Source organism: Merops nubicus, unplaced genomic scaffold, assembly GCF_000691845.1.
Source record: "Merops nubicus isolate BGI_N331 unplaced genomic scaffold, ASM69184v1 scaffold11490, whole genome shotgun sequence".
In the NCBI taxonomy this organism is placed as follows: Eukaryota; Metazoa; Chordata; class Aves; order Coraciiformes; family Meropidae; genus Merops; species Merops nubicus.
The window spans coordinates 1-25603 of record NW_008582195.1 but is presented as its reverse complement, the minus strand read 5'-3'; the positions used below and the strand labels follow the sequence as shown (position 1 = coordinate 25603).

At 53.8% G+C, this 25603-nt stretch overlaps 1 protein-coding gene across 1 annotated transcript in view; it reads left to right on the top strand.

Moving 5' to 3' along the window:
- The window catches only part of LOC103769748 (ephrin type-A receptor 8-like), a gene marked incomplete at its 3' end in the record, with an annotated part of 36146 nt that extends 10552 nt beyond the window's left edge, over positions 1–25594 (top strand). Inside the window, exons 2-4 of the mRNA XM_008936986.1 lie at positions 1834–1898; positions 11134–11797; positions 25541–25594. Coding sequence (XP_008935234.1) covers positions 1834–1898; positions 11134–11797; positions 25541–25594 — 783 coding nt within the window. The remainder of the gene's footprint in view (positions 1–1833; positions 1899–11133; positions 11798–25540) is intronic.
- Between the last annotated feature and the right edge of the window lie 9 nt (positions 25595–25603).

The following is a 25603-nucleotide window of genomic DNA, read 5'->3' as shown; positions in this document are numbered from 1 at the left end:
CCCTCCCCACAGCCTGCCTGCTGGGGGTCACCGGGACCCTGCTCCTGCACTGCGAGCAGGGAAACTCCCCAGCCCGGGCTCCCGCTGGGTGAATTACCCAGGGAAAATAGGCAGAAAATCTTCAGATTAACAATAACAAATAAAAATGGATTTGAGATCTCTGAGGTAATTACTCCGTGCTGAGGGCAAGGGCCCTCTTTAGCAGTGGGAGCAGCGCCGTGCGGGGAGCGGAGGGGCTCGGCCTGCTGTTGGGCCAATGGAGTCACACAAGAAACCCTGGAAATTCTTTCAAATTGTTCTGCTAACATTAATAAATGCCTCAAAAGCTCCTAATCTGCTCTGTCAGGAGCATGACGTCCGGGTGTTTCACAGCCAGCTCACGTCTCTGCTCCACTCTCCCCCCCCCGCCTCCTTCCCTGCCTGGTAATAGTAAATGAAAGTGGCACCCGTTCCTCCAGCTGCTGGGACCAGCACCACGCTGCGCCCCGCTTCTGCCAGGGCTGGAGCCACTGTCCCCATGTGCCCTGTCCCTGCCGTGACAAGCTGGCACCTTGCCCCAGGGCCACCATCCCTCCAGCGCCCAGGGAGCGGCCGAGACCCGGTGCTGCGGCGAGGACGCTGCCCCAGGTTGCCTCAAGGTCCAGCCCTGCTGCTGGGGGTGAGGGAAAGCAGCCAGCATGGGCACAGAACTCGGGGTGGGCTTGGCTTTACTGGGTGGCTGCAGGGCTGGGGACACTGGAGGTCCCTGAGGTCCCTGGTGCTGGTGAGGAGTGATGAGGCACGGGCACAGTGGTGTCAGTGCCCACAGCACTCGCTCCCAAGGTTATGTCACCTTGCTGGCACCCTGTCCTGAGCCTCCATCCCTCTGGAGCTGGGGCTTGGGCTCCTTCCCCAAGTGCTGAGAAAGCTGGGGGTTATCAAGCAGCAGCAAGGCTCTCCTCTGCCTGGTGCTGCAGGGTCTGGGTGTGGAGCTCACGGGCAGAGGACACTTGGGGAAGCTCACCCTGTGAACGCACCAGTGCTGTGGCATCTCTTCTTCCCACTGCTGGTGCTGTGTGGACCTCTGTGGGAAGCTCCTGAGCGTGTTTAAAGTCTTCCCCCCAAGAAACTGCTTCCCTTTCCCTGCAGATTTGCCCATGTCTCCTCATTAAGCTGGGCTCCTGGTGGTGGCAGGGCTTTTGAAGGATTGGCTTTGATGGGGCTCCCCATGCAGCCTGTCCCCCATGGTCTGGCCTCTCCAGTGGGGTGTCAGCCAGGACCACGGGGGGGCACTTTGTGTCGGGGCTGGGCCCATGGTGTGTAATTGCACTGGCTGCTGGAGTGCAGACTTCAAACCAGTGATGCTGGGAGGGGTGTGAGCCTAAAGGGCTTGGCAGAACCTCCAGAGAAGTGTTCAAGAGAGGAATGATGCTCTGGTTTCACTGGTGTTGGACCAGAGTAGACAACCTGATGCTTGGAGTCTGTTTCCCCCTGCTCTTCCTTGCTCTGCATCCCTTCTGAGCTGCTCTGCATCCCCTCTCACCTGCTGTTTGCAGCCCTCTCTCCTCCAAAATCACACATTTTCCATCCCATGGCCAGGACAGATACAACCTGACCCGAACTCTTCCCCAGACAAACTGCTCTGGGGAACATCATTTGTTGCCACCTCCTCTCTGTATCTGCCTCAGCTGCAGGCAGGAATGTCCGTTGCAGCACCCCTATGGATTGATGGGTTCAGGGGACAATCAAGTGAGGGGGGTGTGAGGAGGAATCATCTGTGGTTGCTTAGTTCCTCATCCTTCAGGAATGAAGGGAAACCTTTCTAATGCAGCATTTTGCTCCTGTGTTTTCCAGTGAACTTGCTAGACACATCAACAATCCCGGGGGACTGGGGCTGGATGACTTATCCCTCACACGGGGTGAGTATGAAGTGGCTGTGGGCACAAGGGGGACACTAGTGGGACAAGTCTTCCTGGGTTCCCGTGGGCAGGGTGGATGGAGGTCTGTGTCCCAGGCCAGTGTCTTGGTCAGTGCTGATGGGGCAAAGATACCATGTCTGTTGGGTAAATGCCAGCCTGGAAGATTATTAGTGGGATGGGACTGTTTTTGAAATACTGTTGAACTCATGTCCCTTGGTAGGGACGAGGTTGTCACTGAACTCAAGAGCTGAGTTGCCCCATGGGCACATGCTGAGTAGCATCTCATTCCTCACGGCACAGGGGGAGCATCAGAAGGAACAGCCCCAAATGACTGGGAAGCTCTCAGCTGCCTGTAACCAGAGGGGTTTACTGTGGGGAGTGGGCACGAGGGGCAGGGGAGCATCCCCCGCTGTGGTACCCATCGGGGGTGTGCCTGGGAGGGATGTGGGGGTGCTGACCCCGTGTGAGCCCCACATCTCTACTGGCCGGGTCCTCTCTGCCCACCCCCTTCCCTTGCATTTCCGTGTCCAGGTTTTCCTGCTGCAGCAGCTTTCTGGAAATCTCCGCTGGCCGCGGTGACCCGGCTGTAAGGATTCTGCTCATTCGTTTAGTGAACAGAAACAATCCCATAAATACACACAGGACCAACTGCAAGGCACAGTGGGGCACAAAGAGTGCAAAATTGGGGTGCCTCCCTGGGCTTTTGCTGCTGTGTTGGTTTTTCATGTCCACTCTTTTTCATCCCCTCTCTGAACTAAGCGGCCCTAATCTTTTCAATTCTGCCTCCTACAGAAATCTTCCCAGGCCTCTAATCATTTTCATTGATCTGTTGTTCCAGACTTTCAGTCTCTGCGCTGTTTGAGCAGGAGTGATCAGGACTATGAATTCATAATAATAACAGTGATCAGATTTGTGGCAGACATTATCATATATGTAAATATATGGAATCATTAACTCAGCTCTGATTTTAGCAGCTAGCGGTTGCGATGATGACTATCCTGGAAATGTGGGAGATGCAGAGGTACAAGGTCAGAAAGGACCACAGAGCTAATGGGATGTGATCTTCAACATAAATACAGGCCTGCAGACCTGTCGATTCCCTTGCACCTCAGAAAAGCCCAGCTTTTAGAAAAAAGACATCCTTAACCACAAAATTGCCCACAGTGGTAAATCCTCCGGGTCCTGCAGTGATGTTACAGTCACTGTTAAAAACCCATTGCTACGTGGCTTTTCCTGGCTTTGGTTTCCAGCCACTGGACCTTTTTTGGCCATTGTCTGGATGAGGCAGATGTCCTCTTCATGACCATGCACGAGCTGCCCCCAGGCGTGTGGATCCCTGTCCTGTCACCCTGAGCCTGTCCTCTGCCCCAGCCTGGCACCCTGGAGGGGCCCGATGCACGTTCAGGGGTCAGGAGCCAGGGCTTCCTCTGCTCCCCAGGGAGGGAGGATCTTTCTGGGCTGCGTCTGGGACTGGGGGCTCTTTTCCTTTGTCCACCTCCACTGCTCTGCCCTTCACCTCATCCTAAGCAATTCCTGCCCTCAGTCAGACCCTCCACTGCTCGCAGGCTGCCCGAGTCTCTCCTTCTGCATCCTCCACGAGGAGTCCAGCTCTCCAGAAGCCTCTGTGACCACAGCCCCAGGCCCATGTCTAAGTGTCAGACAAGGTTCCATCACATCACCTATGGGACTGGGAGGAAGCTGAATCCCCCTGAGCTGGCTGTCCTGGGACATCTGGGCTTTACTGGGCAGGACCTTGCGCTGCCAATGCGGACAAAGGGTTGAGCCTACAGGTGCCTCTTTCTCACCACATTAGGGACTTCCATGACCACTAAAGCTGCAGCATCCTGTATTGCACATCTGGAAAGCCAGGGGACGAGTCCTGGGTCCCAGCCCATGAGAGCTGCCAGGTGTACTGTACCACAGGGACACAGGGTGTTGGTTCTGGCTCGCAGGGTGCCACCAACGTGCTGCTCACTCACACTACAGCAGATGCCCAGCAGCCCTTCACCAGCAGCCCAGAAACTGCTGACCCCTAATGTCTGAAGTCTCCACCTTATTAGTGAAATTGATTATGAATAGTTAATATGGGATGATAAAAAAAAAAGAAAGAAAAGCAAAGACTTGTATAATATCTAATGCCAAAGTCACCCTTGGACGTGCTGGTGTGTCTTTCTACAAGGCTTAGGTAAGTTGTGGGGTATCACCAGTCTTCACTTGCCCTGTGCTTTTGCCCACCTCATGGCCTTGTTGCCAAGAGGACAACCACACAGCTGTGTGAAAACTGTCTTGAACACCTTCAGGGTGGATGATGGGTCGTCGGAACATGACGTTCTTGCTCAAACAACTTTGCCTGTCTTTTTCCAGCTGGATGATTTCATGGCTCCTCTGAAAACTCATCTGGATTGTAGTTCTCCCTCCACAGGCCATTTCATTGCATTATCCTTTACACTCTTGCTGGTCCTTCAGCTCCAGATGCTTTCTGAGTAGTGAATTTGCACTTGGGTCTGGTTGCCATCACTGGAAAGGAGGTGGGATAGGGTGCTGGTGTCTCAGAGAACCTGCTGTAGGGTACTCGTTCTCAGAGTCAATGATTTGGCACTAAGCAGGTGCCTCCTGAACAGCCCCTACAGCAGGATTCAGATTCAGGTGTGAAGGAAGACCAGTGACTTGCAGGTTTGGTAACTTGGGTCCACATTAATTCAGCTAATCCTGCTGGAATAAAGGTGTCAGTGCCACCCCTGGTGCCATCCTGCCTGAGCCATGGCTGGAGCTGTGCTGGGTGACAGAGGGTGACACGTCTGTCACAGCATCCTCCTGCCAAGGGGCAGCCTTGCTGACCCTGGCTTCCCAGCTGAAGTCCTGTCAGGTTTTGTTTCACCCACATCTGAACTCCCCTGCCCTGCATGAGCCCAGGGCCACCTCAGGGGTGGTGGTGGGGAGGTAGGTAGCTCTGGCTGGGTCCTTGCATGGCATTAAACAGCACAAAACCCCAGTTCTCATCCTGAGGAGCTTAAGAAGGGGACTTGTGCCTGCTAGCTTAGTTCCTAGTGCCCTATGGCTTGCTTTTCCAGCACCTGCAGGTCCTGTGCCCCCTCGCTGGGGTTTCTGGGGTTGCCAGAGGAAAGGTGCAGTCTCAGAGGTTTCCTCTTCTGGACTGGGAGATCCCAGAGCTGCCTGCACAGCCAGGGCAACAGTCCAAAGCATCACCAGTACAAAACTGGAAGGGTACCACTTTGCCAAGTCCTGATACTTTTGTCACATCTGTGGACAAGGTGAACTTGCTTCACAGGAAGGTTTTTTTCCTCTCTGGATTTGCTGTGGCCAGCAAGAGCAGGAGAGCAGGGGGCTGGGAGCAATGGGCACAGTGGGGGTCAGCAGCACCGTAGGTCCCTGGGAAGTGTCAAGCCATCAGGGAGGCATGTGTGGCCTGTTTTGACATTTCCTCTTGCCAGACAATTAACTGAGGGGTAATTGGCTGTAATTGCCGCTCAGGGGTTTAATTGCATCCCCCCCTCACCTCCACCCGGGAGACACGTGCAGGAAGCAGAAGGGTCACCAGGAGCATCCTTGTCCCACAGGCTGCGGCTCCTCTCAATTATAACTTCAAAGGGCTCCCAGGAGCTTTGTAGCTCACTCCATCCCCAGAACAATTCCCTCTGCATTGAAAATTAAACTCTTATCAGTGCCGTCAAAGAGGCTGCCCCTTCTCCTTCTGTGCCTCTGGTTTCCCAGCTCTCCCCAGTAAAATGCCCCAGTGCCCCAGTGCCCTTCTCTCCCCTCTCCTTGCTTGGCACGTGACCTGCTGGATCAGAGGGAGCCTGATGGGCCCCTTTGCAAATTGCTTTTCTACTGCCTAATTAAAACGCTGATGAGATAAGTCAACATATTATTAATAATTATTGTATCGTCTACTTTGATTTACAAAGTCAAACAGGAAATGATTTTGTTCAGACACAGGGTATCTAAGGAGCTTGAATGATGCCTTGCAAAAGCTAATTATAATGGGAGCACCTTCAGTGCTGGAGGAAGACCCCCCATGCTCCTCACGACCTCCCCATCTGCCCCCCACCAGCACCTCTGCCCCGGCCTCACAGCATCTCTCTTGCTGCATGGGCTGGGGGCAGCTCTGAGAGCTGGTGGGCACCTGCCACCCCAGCAGCTGCCCCAAGGCCTGGCATGCTCCGTGCTGGCTTTGCTGGTAGGAGCATCAGGAAAGACCTTCAGAGGTGGTTTGCACCTCCCCATCTCTGCCCCTCTGCTCCTGGTAAGGGGACGTGCCCCGAGGCCCCATGGCACAATGAGCCAAGAGCATTCTTCACTGTGCATCACTCAGTGAGAAAAACAGCAGAAAGGCACCAGATTTGCTTAAACAACCAGCTGAGAGCACAGACAACCCCTTTCTGCTCACAGGATGGTCTCTCAGCAGGGCTTGTGCACCAGGGATGGGGATTCCACACTGGTAGCTGGTCCTGCTGTGAACACCCTGGTACTGAAGGGTTTGCAGAGCAAAGCCTGCACAGCAAGGGAATTTATTTTTGCCTATTCCTGGTCCTGCAACCAACCACCAGTTCATGGCTTGGCTGAACCCCATGTGACACTTTATTACAGAGCAGAGTGTCCCTTTGCCCTGAGCCTAGCTTGCAGAAACCGTGTCCCCAGTGCAAGCTGTGCTGTGTGCTTGCCACTTCAAACCCCTTCAGAGTCATGTCTTTCCCCTCAGGGCAACAAAATATATTGAGGACCTCACTTCTGCCCAGGACACGTCCTCTGTCCTACGTCACTTTGATGTCCTTGTGCCATTGTTTAGGTTTCTCTTCAAACTGAGAGCCTCTGCCTGGATCTAGGAATACCAGCTGCTTACAGGGCAAGATGTGGAGAAAATGACTTTTTTTTTTTTTTAAAAAAAAAGTTGGGTAGGAATGGAAGATTGGAAAATAAAGATTTAGTCTAGTAATTGAGATAAAGGCTCATCTCCCAGTGCTTGTTCAGTAAATGCTGGGTTATTGCTAATTCCCCCAACGCTGGTCACTACCAGGAGTTAATCACCTGCAGTGAAGCTCAGGGTAGTTAACTGCCTGACAAATCCCTCCTTACCCACAGCAGTGACTGATTTCATGGGGATTATCTCCATTAATGCCTCACATCTAATGATTTATAGCTGCAATAATGTCCTTCTCTCTTTTTCTCTCTCTCAGTGACAGTGGTGTGAGGGACCTGGCAGCTCCTGGGAAGGTGCTGAGCTCAGTGCTTGCTCTGGGGAGGAAGGGAAGTGCTGGATGTCTCAGCAGCAGCAAAAGCTTTGCTCCTCCAGGCGGATCTGGCATCCCTCCTGGAAGCCATCCCAAGGCTGGGGAGACATCCCTTGGCTCCCTCTGTGGGCACAGCCAGGGTGGTGGGACGCCAAGCTGCTGCCCCAAGGAGGGTGCGATCTCTCCTTGTGTGTTTGCCCCCTCTGCTCCTCCTCCTCCTCCTCCTCCCCACTCCACGGTGCCACGCAGGTCCTGGGAGACTTCTAAGACCTTGCTCAGCTGCCCAGATATCTGGTGTTTGCATCTTTCACCTATCATAACCTGGCAGATTTTTTTTCATAGCTGGTGTCGACTTTAATTTAAACTCTTAGGCAAGGCCCTGAATGCAGATGCAGCCCTCCCCCAGCGCCTGCACCACGTTAATGATGATGTCCTCATTTCCTCCTCGCCAGGGGATCTTATCGCAGCGGTGGGGCCGGGCTGAGCTTCATTTCACAAAAGCCACTTCAGCCTGTCAGGCAGGAGCAGGCGGCACGGGGAGGCTGGGTGTGTGCACAGTGCTTGTGCTCTGGACACAGCACCCAGCGGCAGTGATCCCCTCCCTGGCCCCAAGAGCCTGGACTTCAGGCGAAGCAGAAAAAGCCTTCGAGTGATGGGCAGTCCTGAAGTGGGTCCCTCCATCTCAGCTGCCCATCAGGTCCGGGGAGCTGGCAGAGCTCGTGGAACCAGTCTTGTCTTGTGGCACATCAGGAAGATGCACCGGTGGCATCTGAGCCACCAGTTCAGGTGCTGTGCCCTCCCTCCGTGTGTTTCTCCTGATGGCAGAGCCCTTGCCCTGCAGGCCAGTGGGACGGGTGGTGTTCTGGGCCAGTCCCAGGCCAGGATCCCCAGATGCTGGGTACAGTCCTGGGGAAGAGCTGACAGACCAGCCACGCTGCAGAAAGCACCAGTTTTGAAAGAGCTGTTTGCTGCAAACACAAACCCTCCAGGTTCTCCCCTGTGCTTGATGCCAACCGTGGCTGGTGCTTAGAGATGAGCGTTCAGCTCCCTGCCAGCGGTGAGGACACTGCCAGCTCTGGCAGTGCCACAGGGCTGTGGGGACACTGCTGTCATGAGCACCATCTCCTCTGCCGTATTTAGGAGATAAATGGAAGTCTGGAGACGCAAGCAACAACACCAGCTGGAGGCCAAGGCATTTTGGTGCACACAATAACCTCTTCTTTCCCTCCTGGAGAGTCCCGAGCCCCACAGACGTTGCAGAGGGGAGCTGGCTGTGTGTTGTGGGGCACGTCTCTGCTCACCACCTTCAGCTCTAGCTCTCGTCCTTGTGTCTCCTCCTGCGTGCAGCTCTGCCTCGCTTCCCCCTGGGGAACTCAGCAAGGAAAAGACAGGAAACAGCTGTCCTGTTAATTGGCGCTCGATTAATTCCGAGGAGGAGTCCCACGCCCCCCGCCGGGCCATGCGGGAGCGGGCAGCTGGCTGGCAGGAGTGGGCAAAATGAGCTGTGCCCTGCCTGCTGCACAGGCTTCGGGGCACCTCTGCACCCCCTGGCCAAGCTGCAAAGTGTATTTTGGGGTGTCACAGCACTTTCCAGGGGCTCGTCTCCGTGGGTGGGAAAGCTGAGGCATAGCGAGAGGGGTGCTGCCACTCACCCCTCCAGCAGAGCACACAGGTAGCCTGACCCCTCTCCACGTTGTCAGCCTGAGTACTAGGAGGCAGATCCTCGGTGGTTCTAGGACCTAGGACAAACCTGGGCTTTCCTGGAATTCATAAATGCCCAGGAATTCACTTTTAAAAGAACCAGAAATACTCTTCTCTCCTGGCAGTGGCTTGACTTTCACAACCTTTGCCAGCAGATTCCCCGCTGAATGAGCTTTTGCTGAAGTTTGTGCCTGGAGCTGCTGCCTTTTCCAGGCTGTTTTAAGCTCTTAAGGAGTCAGAAGCAGAGTTTTCTCCTAAATAAAAGATGCTGGGGGAGTTTTGAAGATGTACATCACCAAAATGACTGCTCTGATCACCCTGGTACTAGCAGAAGGCACAGCAACACCTCACTAGGAGCTGCAGGTCAATGAGTTTAAATGAGGAAGGACTTTTTCATCTGAGCAGGGAGCAGGCTGTCTTACAGGCATCACTGATAACCTTTTTCCAATCTCTTTTATGCTCTGGTGTGATGCCCTCCCCAGCTGTGACCTGTCCCTGCAGTGCTGGTGGCCACATAACAATGCACTCGGGTGCCCATCCCAGCAGATCTGCACCCTTGTTAGCTCCCACCATCACTGGGATGGAGTCTTCAGGGTCACCCCCTCGGAAATGAGCATCAGGATCCTTCTTTCTGGGCTGCTGTTGGTTTTGTGCCTGTAATGAAACACAGGTCCCCACTCTCACAAGAAAACACCATTTTCATTCCACCAGAGCAAGCCTGGGGGGTTATTTTAACATACTTGCAAAACTGCTTTAAAGATCTGTTTTCCTACTCTGTGCACCACTGCTGGAGTTCTGCATGGCTGTCTCAGCCCCCCTGGCCAGCACAGGGGCAGATGGGGCGTGCACAGTGCTGAAGTGGGGGGCTGCTCCCTCTCATCGGCCTTGGGCGGTGCAGGCAGAGCTGGCAGCCTGGGGGAGGCTCAGGCAGGGCCTGCTGAGGCTCTCTGAGGTGATGGTTTGGTGGCCAGAGCAGCAAGGGCTGCAGGGGTGTGGGTACCTTCCCCAGGTTCTGCAGGGCTGTGTCTGGGGCTGTCCCTCGCAGCTGGACTGGGTCATGCTGGTGGGACTCGGACGTCTTCAAAGTTTATTGCTAAGTCCAGGGAAAAGCCAGAAGGTTTGAAGTCCTCTTCTGCTCCTCTTTCTCATCCTCCTCCCGTAAGAACTCAGGGGTCCCAGACCCATCCACGGGGGACGTGATTGGGATGCCTGGTTTGCACAGGGATGTGAGCTGAAGAGGTGGTGGGAAGCTCCCAGAGAAAGGAAGGTCTGTGGGTCCTGGTGAAGGTTTGGTGGGGTTGGAGAGGGTGGGAAGAGTGACGTGAAACAAGGGGAAGCCCACAGAAGTGTTCTGTAGCCCCCAACGACTAATTTCAACTTGTCTCTCAGCTATGGAGCTCATTTGAATCCAAAATCTCATTAGTTCCTCTCACTTCTCATCAATCAAAACCGGTTATCACCCCTCCCTTGGATGACATGATTGTTCCTGTCCCTCTAAACTCACCCAATCACCTTTTCATTGCAGTCCTGCTTGCTACAGCCTGTTTTTGCCCAGCATCTCTTCCCCAAGCTCACTGTGCTGTCACTGCTACACTGAATTCTGACCCCGGGGTTCCAGAGCCAGCCCCTAGTCCAGCCTCCCAGCTGGGCTGAGCATTGTGGCACAGCGAGGAACTGGATCCATGACCTCACCTTGCCTGGGAAGAAGGGGGCTCTGAGACCCTGTGGACCTCCATTTCTTGCTGGAAGTCCTGTGTTCACTGCATGCTTCCCCTTCATCCTGTGGTATGCATCCCAAAAATCATTCTCCAGCTGGAAAACATCCTGTTTCTTCTGTGCATGGAGATTGCATGAGCCAGAAGAGACTCAAGTGAGCACCATGCGGGTGCTTTCCTTCTGCTGCTGTGAATGGCAGGTTGGGCACCAAGAAAATGGACTTGCAGACATGGTCAGGAGGGTTTGGAGACCTCCCAAACGCACACTGCCATCAGTTCCTGCCATCAGATCAGACTCATGCAAGCGTTCCTGCCTGTGAACAAGGGTGCACTTCACTCAGCTCTGCATCAGGGTGGGCTGTCAGAGTTGCTGCCCAAATTAGTGCTGGGTAAAGTCTGCCCATCCTCATTTCCCTTGGCCTGTGGTGGCAGTGACGTCTCATCCAGACACAGCCGCAGGAGCAGAGGGAGTTCACCTTGGGGTGGATGGTGGCCCAGACTCCTGCATGCCCCGTGCTTGCCCGGTGTTCGAGGACACCTGGAATGACCTGTTCTCTCTCTGTCCCGCAGTGGGATTCCATCAATGAAATGGATGAGTTTTTCAGCCCCATCCACACCTACCAGGTCTGTAATGTCATGACCCCCAATCAGAACAACTGGCTACGGACCAACTGGGTTCAGCGGGACGGCGCGCGGCGGGTCTACGCAGAGATCAAATTCACCCTGCGGGACTGCAACAGCATGCCAGGGGTGCTGGGCACCTGCAAGGAGACTTTCAACCTCTACTACCTGGAGTCTGACCGAGACCTGGGCACTAGCACCCGGGAGAGCCAGTTTATGAAGATCGACACGATCGCAGCCGACGAGAGCTTCACCAACGTGGACCTGGGGGTGAGGCGCCTGAAGCTGAACACGGAGGTGCGGGGCGTGGGGCCGCTGAGCAAGAGGGGCTTCTACCTGGCCTTCCAGGACATAGGCGCTTGCATCGCCATCGTGTCGGTGCGGGTGTACTACAAGAAGTGCCCGGCCATGGTGAGGAACCTGGCGTCCTTCTCCGAGGCCGTGACCGGGGCGGACTCGTCCTCCTTGGTGGAAGTGCGAGGAGAGTGCGTGGGGCATTCAGAGGAGAGAGACACCCCCAAAATGTACTGCAGTGCCGAGGGAGAGTGGCTGGTGCCCATCGGGAAGTGTGTGTGCAGTGCTGGCTATGAAGAGCAGCGGGATTCCTGCATCGGTGAGTCCCTACCCTTGCTAGCAGCGCCTACAAGGGGTGCCTGCATGCCCCTTGCATGGCTTCAAGGGGCTCTTGCCTCTCTGGGGAAGGGCTGAGGGCAGAAGCCTGATCACAAAAACTTGGACAGGCAGCCTCCGAGTGGAGGCAAAATCCCAAGCCTTTTCTGCTTCATGCTTCCAAAATGTGTTGCTGGTACCATCAGTAAGCTCCTTGGGAGCTCCTGTGAGGCCGACCGTGGCAGGTCCTGGTGCTCAGGGCATGGCTTTGGGGTGGGGACTAGCTTTGCCATAGGGACTGGTGTCAGAACAGGGGTTGCCCTGGCTCCGTCTTTCCCTGTCATGGAATGTGTGGCCCAGAGATCCCAGCCTGGTGCTTCCAGCAGCTCTGGTTGGTGCTCAGATCTCTGCTGCTGCACTCCAGCAAAGCACAGCTTGGCTGCTCCAAAATGTCCCACCACTCGCTTCGCTTCGGAAAGGGGTTTGAAAGCAAGGAAAGCAAAAAGCAAAACACTGAGCTTTTAGGAAACAAGGTTATTGCATCCATCCATCACCCCTCCCCAGGGCTGCCGAAGAGCCCTGCCTTCCAGGGGTGCAGAGAGCCTCCCTGGGGGTCTTCCGTGCTGCTGGGCAGACTTCAAGCTGCCGACTGTACAAACTGTGATAAGGAAGTGGGGTGACCAGCAGCAGCGGCGTGGCAGGCAGGGGGATGTGTGTGTACAGAGCGCGGCTCCCCGGGAGAGCCCTCCACACACATTTGTTTGCTCTCGCTTTCTTTACGGGAGGTGTTCAGGGGAGCAGCACAAATAAGAGTGCAGGGCTTTTGTTTGAGTTTCGTGGAAATGTCGAGTGGAGCGTTTGTCTCAGGGAGACTTGACGCAAGGTTAGGACGTCCGGCGCCAGACTGGGAGGGATCCAGGGGCCACTGGGACCTGCGCCGGCTCCGGCGGGTCCCACACGCACAGGACGGGAAGGACGGGCAGGACAAACTCTGGCCTGCGACCCCTGATTTGAAAGTCATGCTGGGATAAATCAGATAAATCAGAAAAATTCTTCTTCTCTTGCAGTAAGCAGTGGGTGTGGTGTGCGTGGGGCCAGGCAGGTGTTACCACAGGCGCTGGCGTGGGCTGCCTGCACGGCTGCCTCCCAGAATGGAGACTGCAAGGAGCTGCAAGTTGGAGATTTGGTTCAGGAGGCCCAAACATCCGTTCCCTGTATTCCCTCTCCTCTAGTCCTGCACAGGAGGATCTATCTCAGGAGATCACCACCCCAAAGCCTGGAGGCTGAGGGAAGCCCCCTGGCATCAGTGTTGTGCGCATTCTTCTGTGTCCTCAGGCACATCTGTCTCTCTCTTGAGAGCAAAGTCAGGGCACATCTCCTTCTCTGCCCTCCTGCCCATTTCTGGTGTCATTGTCCCTACCCATAGGCACGGCACAGGAGGAAGGTCCAGCCTGCCTCCTCAGATGCTGATCCTCCTGCATGCAAATAGGCTCAGCCCCATGCTGCTCAACCAGCAATACTCTCTGGCCAAGCTCCCCAGGGCTTGTGGCATCAGGAAGAGGAGAGAAGTGTCACTGGACTTTCTCTGACCTCGGTGTCATCTCACCCTTCTGCCTTCCCTATCCCCTTTATCCAGCTCCTAGCAGGGAGCACCCAGCAATCCGGGGCAGCATCCACTTCCTAGCATCGCCTTCGGCGGGTTGGCGTGGAGCAGGAGTACATGTATTTACACAAGAAAGCAAACAGATGCAAATCTCTGATCTAAGCTTGTGCTTGATTGGGGCACAGTTCATTTTTCAGGGTGAAAAGTGCCTTCTTGGGATGATTTATAACCCCCGTGGATCTGTCGGGGTTGGAAATTAGCCGGTTTAATTGTCAGGAGGACAAAAGCAGGATTCCAGTGGCTGTCGCCCCAGCAATTTTTCATTCTCCGTCACAGGGATGAGATGATATAAATCACTCCTTGTGGCCCTAATAATCTTTCTATAAATATCAGGAAAATTCATTTTTGGCTTGGGGGGAAAAAAATTAGAGAGAAGATACTTTGCCTCTATAGCGGTGTTTAAAATGTGATTCCGAATTAATTTCCTTCCGCCTTTCACAGCCGGACGCCTTATTTGTCAACGCTAAAGATGTTTGAACAGTGGTGGTTTCTCCCCCTCCTCTTTAACGTTCATTTTTCTAAGGACCTGCCAGAGTGATGGAAGACAGCTCAGGAAACCAGAGCGTGGCCAGAGCTGTTCCCAGCCCTTCAGAGGGGATGGAAGGCTGTGCCACAGAGCTGGAAGGACAGCCTGAGGTGGGACCTGGGGGAGGGTTCACAGGATCCTGGGGAACTTCTCTGCCTCTTGCCCCCTTTACTGTCAGCCATCACCTTGGATGCCCTTTTTTGGGGCAGGAGGGTGACGGTTGGGTTCTCTGGCTCCTTGCACTTACCCTGGCAGGATCCACACTCTTCATCTTGTGTTGTCCTGGTGTTTACCACAATGATGGGAGGGGCACTTCCCCTGGGCTTGAGGAGGCCAGTTTTCAGCCCAGGGACACCAGGTTCAGGACCAGGCTAAGGGTCCCAGCCAGCCTGGCATTAGATGTGTCACAGCCCTGCATGGCACGAGACGTTTGTCTCTTGCATCTGTGCCTCGTGCATCCCCATGATTTATCTTCAGAGGCACAGGACCCCTTCTCCACCTGAGGCTGGGCATGGGTGCTGCAAGGTCTTACTGATCAGAAACTGAATTTGAGGATGAGTGGCCACAGCTGCTGATGGGGTCCTGAGGTCTGCTGGCGCCTAAAATTCACATCTTCTAGTCCTGAGGCATCTGCTGCCACAGTCACCCTTGGGGTCTCACCCCCAGGGCAGCACAGCCCTGCTGCCCACTTGCTTTTCCCCTCCAGTGCAAAGTCTCTGAAGGATTTTGGTTCCCTCATCCCCTGTCATCCACAGCCAGCCTTGGATATGCTGCTCTTTCCTCCTTTAGACATTATAGAAACATAGAATCATAGAATGGTCTGGTTTGGAGATGACCTTAAAGATCACCCAGTTCCACCCCCCTGCCATGGGCAGGGACACCTCCCACTAGAGCAGGTTGCTCCAAGCCCCATCCAGCCTGGCCTGGAACACCGCCAGGGATGGAGCATCCACAGCTTCCCTGGGCAGCCTGGCCAGGGTCTCACCACCCTCACAGTGAAGAACTTCTTCCTTACATATAATCTAAATCTCCTCTCTCCTAGTTTGAAGACATTACCCCTTGTCCTATTGCTACAAGCCCTTTTTAAATTACATTTTCATGCTGAAGAGTGGCAAAAAAGTGTTATTCTGGGATTTCATCTAATTGCCATACAGTAACCCTACAGGACCCTGTAGAAAGTCCATCCCCCATTTTCTTGTAGGCTCCCCTCAGGCACTGGAAGGCCACAAGAAGGTCTCCCCAGAGCCTTCTCTTCACCAGCTTGAAAAAAAACAACTCTCTCAGTCTGTCCTTGTAGGAGAAGTGCTCCAGACATTTGATTATCTTCATGGCCCTCCTCTGGGCCCTCTCCAACAGGTCCATGTCCCCCTGTGTTGAGGGCTCCAGAGCTGGACACAGTACTCCAGAGGGGGTTTCACCAGACCAGGGTAGAGGTACATTTGGGGCTTTCTGGGCTGCACTCACACACTGTTGGCTCATGCTGAGCTTTTCATCAGCCAGCACCCCCAAGTCCTCTCCTCAGGACTGCTGTCAACCCGTGCTTCACCCACCTTGTGTTTGTTCTTGTGAGTGCCCTGACCCATGTGCAGGACTTGGGCCCACCTCTCAAGCCTGTGAAGGTCCCTCTGGATGGAACCCTTCCCTCCAACTTCTTGACCAGACAGCTTGATGCCATCTGCAGACTTGCTGAGGGTGCTTCGATCCCACTGCCCCTGTCACCGACCAAGATATTAAACAGCACCAGTCCCAACACTGGTGTCTGTGAGGAACACAGTCCCCAGCAGGACATGCCCATGTCCCTCATGCCCAGCCAACAGCAGCTGCTCAGCTCAAACAGCAGAGCAAGAGGCAGTGCAGGTGGAAAGGATCTGTCCCAGCAACTTACAGGGCAAAAGACCATCAGCATAACTCACCTGATTTACACCCAGCTGCTGTGGGGGACAAACAGAGCAGCAGGGTCAGTGTGATCACAGAAATGAGGAAGGGGAGCACTTTAGCCCTGGCTCTGCTTCAATGGGAAGGGAAGAAACCCACAAGCCACCTCCTCGAACAGCCGTGAGACTGAGAGCCAGGACATGCACACCGTGGCTTGTTGAGGGGTGCAGAGGTGGGGAGGGGGGCTCGGGGGGGTGAGGATGGTGGCTCTTCAACCACACTCCTCCTACCAGCCTCTTTTTTGGGAGGTCTTCTGAGCCACCAAGGCTTTGGGGCCATGGCCCCTGCATCAAGGTCAGCCTTTTGGGGGCAGATCTGAGTTATCCCTTGGGCTGTACCTGCCACCATTTATCAGTGAACGAATCTGGAAAGCTGGGTTAAAACCTGTGCAGATCCTCAGGAGCTGTGCGTGTGCAGAGCCAGCCTGGACTGCCCATAGCAGTGCCGTGGCTACTGATCATGGTGCTGCTCTCCAGGAGCTGACACAAACCTAACCAGTCATTCACCAGCCATGGAGACCTTTGGGAGTGTTGAATCTCCCAGGAAGCTTTTTCTTTAATGAAGACATGAAAATGGGTAAAGCAGAAGGGACTGGCCCCCTCCCCTGCTGTCAGAGCGGGTGGATGAGCCTTTGGCAGAAATGCAGCTCCCAAAGAACATCTTGGCTGGAAAAGAGTGATGAGGGAGCAAGAGTGAAGCAGTTGCTGCTCCATCAGCCCATTTGCACATGAGGACGGGATGGGCGTTTGTAGCCTGCCAGGGCTGAGTGAGAACAGCTACTGGACAGGCCTGAGGTGTTACTGCTGGGAGCCTTTCCCCTCCAGCTCCCAAACTGAAGGAGAGATGGGAATAGAAGGACTCTGGCCCCTCCTGGACAAACCCCTCTGCTGGACTCTCTCATGCCTCCTGTGGCCCACAGCTGGTGGAAATGGATCTGGAGAGTCTGGTTAGCAATCTGGAAGCTAGTTATTTTTTCCAGTTGGTGGGATTCATGCTGATGAACTAATCAGCAAATTTAATGTACCTTAAACCTTCCTTGTGGGCAACTTTAATCGAGCAATTAGAGCACCACAGCATTGCTAATTAAGAGGAGAAAATACCCAGCTTGGTAATCATGTGTTTGTGAATACAGCTTTGCATCCATAGACCTTTATGAAGGAAGTCAGTGGAGACTGACTTCTCAGATGGTGGGGAAAGGTGTGAGAGGAAGGAAATCCTGTCCAGCTGCACCCCACCACCCATGTACCATGCTGGTGGCCACAGCTCTGGCCACACAGGGTCACCAGGGGACAAAATGACACAGATGAAGCCGCTGGCAGGGGAAGCCAGGTCAGAGACATGGACCCCAGCTGGGCTGGGCTGGGCAGTGACCTGTGGCCACTGCAGCAAACCTTTGTCACCGCGTGAACAATGCTGATATTGGAAGGAGAAGAAAGGTGGAGGCATGCAGCATGCTCTGCATGGCCAGGGCACCAGGGGATGGACTGATGGGCCCTTTTGGCCACTGCACTGCAGACGGTGGTGCTGCTCACCCCTGGATACCTACCCAAGGAGACCACAGGCTGTGTTCCCTTCTTTCAGTGCAGAAAGGGTGGAGAAGCATGCAGGGAGGAGGAAAGATAAGCTAGTGGTTTAGGGAGCCCACTAGAGCCCTGTTCCAATCCCTTGTCTACCCAAACTCTGTATCCCTTTCTCACTCAGAGATGTTCTGACAAGCCTCAGGCATCTCTCTCCTTTTTCTAGCTGTGATTTTTTCCTGCCTGTGTAAGAACATCATACAGCAACCCTGAGCTCCTGTTGTTCTGTCTTCCTGAAAGAGCTGATACAGGCTGCTCTGTTTCCTGCTGGAAGCAGGACAATAGTTGTGCTGGGCTGACTCCAAGCAAAATCCCTTTTTCCTGGCTCTGAGCTACACATGGCCCCCAAGAATGTGTGTGTGGGGTGGTCACATGTGCTTCTGTCAACCAGCAAACCTGGGATTTCAGGGCACCCTTTACCAGGCTGGGCTCCATCTCCCCTGGGTCCTGCCTGGAAGCATCCGTACCTTGTACCAAAGCAACAGATAAACATGCATCAAAATGTCCCCTCACCACAGCTCCAAACACACACGCTGGGATATGTTTCACGTTTCCTTGCAAATCAGTGTGGATTTCAAGGGGAGTTTCTCTGCAGGTCCCAGGGCACACATGCCAGCTATGAGCTGCAGGCTTGGTGGCTGCGGTGCACCCTGGTGCCGCCTGCTCAGCGTCTCCCATGCCTGCTGGCAGAGCACCAGGCTGCTGTACCCAGAGCTAGACTGCTCTGGGTGACCACCAGAGAGGGCTTCTGCCATGGGTGTCCCAAAATAAACCTTTCAAGGGCAGGAGCACTGGGAGTTTTGAAGGCATGCTATAGGAGGTATGCAAATGTCCTTTCTGTGATGCCAGGCAAGAAAATCGAAGCAGCGTGGTGACCCACGAGAGTTTCACTGCTGGTTTGCAAGCCAGGCAGCTGCTTTGTGAAATACAAGCAGTACTGGCTGGTGTGAGATTACATTGCTTTCTGTTCATCCCATGCAAAGCCCTGCATCCTGAAAAAATCCACACCAAACCAAGAGCATGTTTTCCCAACCACGTATGCTGGAACTGTTCAGGATTCAAGCATCAGATTTCAGATGGGAACAGACTTTAAAGAAGATGTGTTAGAGAAACAATTGGCTTTGCACGGTTTGGGCTGGACATTAGGAAACTTTCTTCCCCTGGAGGATTATCCAGCCCTGGGATGGGATCCTTGGATTCACACGTGCCTCGTACCAGGATTTCCAGCTTATGGACCTGGCTGCTGGCTGCTCAGTTTGAAGCCCATGTCTGCTGGGCTGTGTGTGCACGGCTAGCTCAGCTCAGTGAGCAGGCTGGAGAAGGTGATCTCAGTACCTCCATCACCTCCACTCCCTCCTCTACAACTGAAGCAACTGGCCAATTGCATTTGCTAGGAAAACAAGCAAAGTAGCCCCTCCAACCCCCATCCCTTTATATTTTTTCCTGCTTAGGAACGAACAAAAAGGACAGAGCTGGCTGCAGGGCAGCCCTTCCCCAGCAACACAGCAAAATGGGGTTTGTCTGGCTGAATATTTTGTTGGCTACCACTTTTCCTCTGAGTTTGCTGTGTTTAGCTGCTGACATAGATGAAGGGTGAGAATGATACTAGGCTGGGGTTCAAGGTATTGACAGGGATGAAACAAATTTCACTTGTGCTTGCTAGGTCTCTGTAGTCCCTATAACAAGTGCTGAAGAGCAGTTGGACTGTGATGGATGGATCTGGCAGCACTCAAAGGCCTCCACCAGCTTTGGAATGTGGGTTGTTTTTTTGTCTGATTGTTTGAACATTTCTTTTCCACAGGATTTGGCCAGGTTCAGGTTGTGAACAGAGGTTGTTGTTCTGGATTGTCAGTGTGCAGGTGCCTGGGGAGCTGTTGTTGGAGAGTTTAGAAGCAGGCAGCCTGCAGGACAGACCTGGCATTTTGCACCAGTACTTACACCAGAGATGGTGCAATGCAATGAGAAGCTGGAGATCTTAAATTCACTACCAGCATATTCAGAGGCTTGGTGTGATCACCTTGCTCCTCATCCCACAGAGCAGCAGGACCATGGTAAAAATGTATTCTGTATGTGGCATGAAATCCAGATCTCACCTATTTCACTGCTTCTTGCGTGACAGCTTCTTCCCCTTCCTGAAAACTTCCTGAAAAAGAAAAGATGCTGCTGCTGACACTTTCCCATGAAGGAGAAAGAGATCCAAACACTGGTGGTGCTCAGCTGTGTGGGGGCGAGGGCTGTGCTGGCCCTGGGATGCTCTTCATTTGATTCTTGCTGGAGTGCTGGGCACCCTTATCTTACAGCTCAGCACCTCTATCTATCCATATCCATATGGATACGTGGTGAGAGGGCTCAAAACCCCTCCAAAGCTGTACCCTGGCTCCTGCGGGGGCTGGGATTAGGTTCTTGATGTTTTGGGTGTCCTTTCTTCGTGTCTGCATCTGCTCACTGAAGCCTTGCAGCAGGGGTGCAGGGTCACCTCCAGCATTGTCATCTGCAGCAGCAGCTCCCGTTTGGCCCCTGCCTGAGCAGCATTGCCTGGGTTTGGTTTTGTTCTGGTTAAAAAATTTTGGTTTATTTTTTTTTTTCAGAAGTCTTAGATAGCTCTGCCTAAAACCCTCTGACAAGACTGAGATTTGGAAACAGCTTTTCTTCTAATTCTAGCATTAGGCTGCCTGCTTCCCTCCAACTCCTGCAAGCTGCAGCGTTTCCCCAGATAAGCTTTACAAAAACACCTTTGCTCCAGGAGTGTGCTGGGCTGTCTCACCTACATAAGTCTGCAATGTCTGCACCAGGCAGCAGAGCAGCATTCACAGCACACTGGGATTTGAATGTTTCCTGCTTTTTTTTATTTTAATTTTTATTTTAGAAAATAAAAGATGTAAGAAAGAAGAGCAGGACGGAGCCAGGGGTGCTTTCAACAGCACTGAATTCAGGGCAAGGAGCAAGACTTGCTGAGTTTTCTACAGCAGCATCATGCAGATGTCCAGTTTTGGATGCTGCCAGCCTGGACCAGCATGGTTCCAGTTTGCCCAGCACTACAAGTGGAATTACTTCACTGGGAAGAGCAGGGCCCTCCTTATACAACTAGTCCTAGTGGCTGTGAAGTCTGGGTGTTGAGTAAAAAGCTGTGCAAGGTGCCCTTTGTGCCATTTGCTCACAGCCTGGTACAAAGGGTTTTGCTAGCTTTGCAAAATCTTCATGGGTGAAAACTCCCCCTGTACCCCTGTAATATTCGGGGTGTGAAGGAGTGTGGGATGAGTGGAACTGCAGGAAGGGCCAAGCAGCAGGGAGGAAATTTGAGATGGAGTCTGGGGTGATACGAGAAAATTCCAGGTGTGTGGAGTGGTGTGACAGGTAGTTTTGAGGATGAGGAGGGTTGTAAGCTCTGCAAAGGGGCTGCAAGGTGGCATCTGAGCTCTGTGAAGGGCTGTGGGGTGATGCTCAGGGGCTAGAGGCAAGGCAGTGATCAGGGGTGTGGGACAGGGCTGGGACAAGCAGCACACGAGGGATGCACAGAGCACTGGCAGGGCTGTGGGGTGATGCACGATCTAGGGGCCAAGAGTTTCCCTGAGACACCCAGCCTAACCAGTCCCCAGCAGCCCCTCCAGACCACCAGCCAAACTGGGGACCTGGGGTGACCTGGGACTACAGGGAAAACAGAAGGGTTGGGGCAATGAGGCAGATGCCTCTTTTTAAGACATGACTGTGAATAACAGGCTTCTGTTTCAGAGTCTGTGTCATGTGGGAGCTGAGATTGGAGGCCTCACGCTGGAACTGGATTGAAAGGAGCTGGGATCTGTGCTGGCTTCTGCAGCCTGGAGGGCTCTGGCACTGGTGCCTGTCTCTGGCTGTCACAGTGGCTTTGACACCCTTATTTCCATCTCTGTTTCTTCCCAGCACTGCCAAAGGGAGGCACACAGATGCTCTTCTGGTGCTTACTGATGCCCAGCTTTGTTGCAGGGGCAGGGAAGGGGGCACTGGGTGGCACTGGTTCTGTGGAGCTGCCCTATGGCATGCTCTCAGTCATGCCCTCGCCCTGCCCAGACCTCCTGGGCTGAGGATGGAGCCAAGAGGGGGTGATATGACATAGTGCTTTCAACGGCAGCCCTACCAAAGCAGTCCTTGGAGGTCCCAGCAGGGCCACCTGCAGAGCACTGGGCTCAGCCAGGGACTTCAGGCTGAGACAAGCGGCTTGTTCCCGGCTAGCGTGTCCTCGACAGGTCCATCTATCATCTCCTGAGCTCTGCCAGCTTATTAGCAGATGTTCTCCTGTCCCCAGAGGATGGGGAGGGAGGGAAACAAATGGACCGAACTACAGATGTCTGGCAGAGCCCTCTCCACGCTCGCTGTCTCCGAGACAAGCTGCTCCAGGGCCCCCTGGGCAAGAGATGCAAGAGAGAGAGGGGCTGGCAGAAAGGGGCGAGATGTGCTCTGCAGGGTGGGGGGATCAGTGGAACCCTGTGGCATCGACCCCAGCAGGCTGCACATGGAAGTGGATCACTCTGGATCTTCTCTGCGTGCCCAGCCCCAAAAAAAAAGGGCAAAATCTGGAACACTTTGTAAAAAATGAAAACATATGAATGGTTGGACTGATGAAGAAAAATAGCATGAACAGTTTTAATACTCTTTGGAAGTGGGCATACTTATAGGAAACAACCTAAATAATGTGATGCATGTATACAGCTTATTGCAATGACATCTGTAACAAGCTGCAATATCTAACACTGCTCATGCAAGCGTTACATCTATAACTGTGCACCAGAAAGTAAAAAATACTACAGAGTAGCATTTTCATGGAAAAACATGTCATTTTGAAGAGGATTGGATTGACTGGAGATGGGAAGACAAGGAGGTAAAGAGGCAGGACCCAGCGTCCTCAGACAGTGAGCAAAGGTATCAACTTCATAAAATATTTTTTTAAAAAAATCCCCACCTTCTGCAGGGCTCCTGAGAGGGAAATTCTATCGGGTGGCCCTGGCTGGCTGCAGTGAAGGCAACAGGACAATGGTTCTGCACCTCCCTGGTGGGTGGCTTCAGGTTTTGGTGCCTTCGGTGCGTGCTACAGCCGTGGTTATGGAGTCCTGCAGATTTCAGACCTGGGTGTTTGAATTTTCTCACTGGCCCGTTCTCTGATGGTTTGCTCTCACCAGAGCTAGCCCAGGAAGGAGGTCCTGGTCTTCCACATGTCATTGGCCTGGCACGAAAGAGCTCAGCCCAGAGCAGGACATGCCTCCCATCCTGCACTGCAGGGAGTTGGTGTCCTGGGCAGGTCCCAAGCTGCTGCCCTGTCTCCCATGCCTGTGAAAGGCTTTGCCCTGCTTCCATCCAAACCAAACAATGATACACACAGAGGTGCATGATCCCATCAAGAGCAGTGCCTGCCCCAGCCCCAGCTGCCCTCCAGACCTCCCCACATGCTTGTGCTATCCAGATGCTGTGATGTGACTCTCAGTGGCTCAGCCCTGGTGCACAAATTCACCTGTAATTTGTCATTTAGGATAATTTTCCCCCTGAGTGCATCTAAAATAATTGTGAATCATTGCTACAGGTAATTAAGGGGTTTTTTTTACAGCATTAAATGCTAAGTGATTACAGTTGCTTGGTGCAAATCTGCTGTTCTTCAGGCGCCCATCCTGCCTGCTGACCTGTCTCCCCATGCCTGATACAGCGTTGATTTCTCTGCCCTTAATTAAATATTGGTGGGGGAACCACTCCAGTGCTTCTTGAATCCAGTCCCTGGTTGCTGGCTCCTGCATGGGTAGGGATTACAGTGGTTTGCAGTCCATGGAGGGGTTCACCCAACAGGCTGAAGGTGGCAGATCCTGGTATGCACACTGGCCAGCAGGGACTGGGTGCTGCCTTGTTGCTCCTTTCCCATCTGGTGGGCTGTGCTCATGCCACGTCTTCATCTTCTCCCATGCAGAGGAGCAGGGAAATTCTCTTTCTTAGAGATTTTGTTTGTTTTTCCCCCCAGCTGGCTACCCACAAATTTATCTCTGCATGAGAACAGAGTGTCTTGTCTCAGTCTTACACCCCAAACCAAGGGGCTGCAGACAGGAGGGTGCTGCAGCATCTGGCAGAAGGCTTTTGGTGAGGGCAGAGAGCCCCTGGCTCTCGTGGTGAGTGACATTACAAAGACCAGTCAGCACCAGAGCCTGGCAAAGGTCCTGGGCTGTCGCTGGTGCAGCCAGCTGGGGACAGCAAACCTCCTCTCCCAGCTCTGCCTTCCCTGATTTCTCTCCTCTTCCAATGCCCTTGAGGAGGTGAAAGGTGTCAAGAGAGCTGGGGAGCAAAGCCAACCCCAAACTGCTGCAATTTCCTCCTGAGCCACATCTGCCTTCCCTCGCATCTCTGAGTCTGGGCATTTCTGCTCCTTGCTCTGGTGACTAAAGTCACAGAGATTTGGGAATAAACTCAGCAGATTCTGGCCTTTGCATTTTCCAGCTTGCTCCACCAAGCTGTGAATCCAACCAGCATCTCTGCCCCGTGCAGCACGTGTCCATCCTGCTGGTGGCATTCCTGCCCTGACGTTTAAGTGGCATTCTGTGTGACACTGCCACGGATGCTGGTGACAGAGCCTGAGGAGGGAGCAGGGGGCAGACAGGGCTGTGTGGCTGGGGCACAGCCTCAGCTGCCTTTGCTGGACCTGGCTCTGTTACAAAGAGGCCGTTGCGTTACTGTGTGGTGTGTGATGTGTGAAACAGCCAAAAGATCTGTGTCCAGGAGTACTACTAATGAGGAAACAAATCAGCACCCAGAAGCAGAAAAGCAGCCAGCACAGAGGGACCCAGACCCCTGGGGGTGCTGGATCAAACCCAAAACACTACTACAGGCTGGGATGCAAAAACAGGCAATATGCAGAGGTGACCACTGGGGGTAAAGATGGGAAAATGAAGATATTACTGCCTCAGTAGGGAAAATCAGAAATGAGCCAGAGCCAGGTTTAGTGCTTGAATCACTGGAACTGGTCCTAGAAGTGTTTGATGAACACAGGGACCAGACTGAGCCAGTTTTTCCTGACTTGGAATTGAAATCTGCAAGAGAGGCCAGATCCTTCCACCCCCAGACAGATACCTGACGTGCCACATGTCACTCTTCAGCTAATCGATTTTCCTAATGAGAGACGAGCTGTTTGTTTCTGTGACAAATGCTTCACCCGAGGTGCTGCTGGGAGAGGTGTGGGCAGGACAGGGAGGGCCCATGCCAGCCCCGGCACAGGACGAGCTCCTGCTGCACAGCCCCCGGCAGCAGAAGGAGGCAGGGCGAGCTGAAGGCAGGTTGTGTTGTCAGAAAATGCTCAGGCTGGCTCGTTTGGCCTTGCTGTCCCTCTGCAGAGAGCAGGCAGCGCACGTGCACTGCTGGGTTGCTGCAATGTGAAACAAGAGAGGATGTTTTTCCCGTTGTTTTGTGCCAGGAAACCTGTTGCTTTGGCTAGCAGAGAGCAGAGGCTTGCAGAGGGACACGCACCCTGCTGCAGGTGTGGAGCTTTTAACTCCTGAAACTGCTTTCGTGGGTGCACGGGGGCACACCCAGCATGAATAGTGTGGCAACCACCATGAAGTGAGGACCGTGCCATAGATTTGGCCCATAAATGATGGTTCTTAGATCAGTTGAGGTGGTTTCCAGTGCTGCTTGGTTTGATCTTTGCAGTGCTCCCTGCCCCAGGGCCAGGGGGTGGCCCAGAGGGGTGGCTGAAGTGGGGAGAGCTGTGGGCAGGAGGCATGGGTGCAAGGAGAGCACCTCGAGCTTTGTAGACTCATGAAGTGGAGGCAACCAAGTCTGCCTGTGAAACAGTGGGGAACGGGTACCAGGATGGCAGTAAGTACAGCCTGGGGGAGGAGGAAAAGCAGCTTTCACAGAGCCCAGCTTCCAGCTGGACAGCTGAAGAGGGACTTGCCCAGGCACTGGGGAGAGGGGCTGGTTCCCCAGGCACTAGGACTGGGGCGAAAACAGGGTGCAGCTCTGTGCTGGTGGGACCCCCCAAGTCACGGGATGCTCTTTGCCCAGGTGCCCCCCTCTGACCTCCACCCCTTCCCTCCTCTGCAGCCTGCCAGCTGGGATTTTACAAGTCGGCCCCCGGGGACCAGCTGTGTGCCAAGTGCCCCTTGC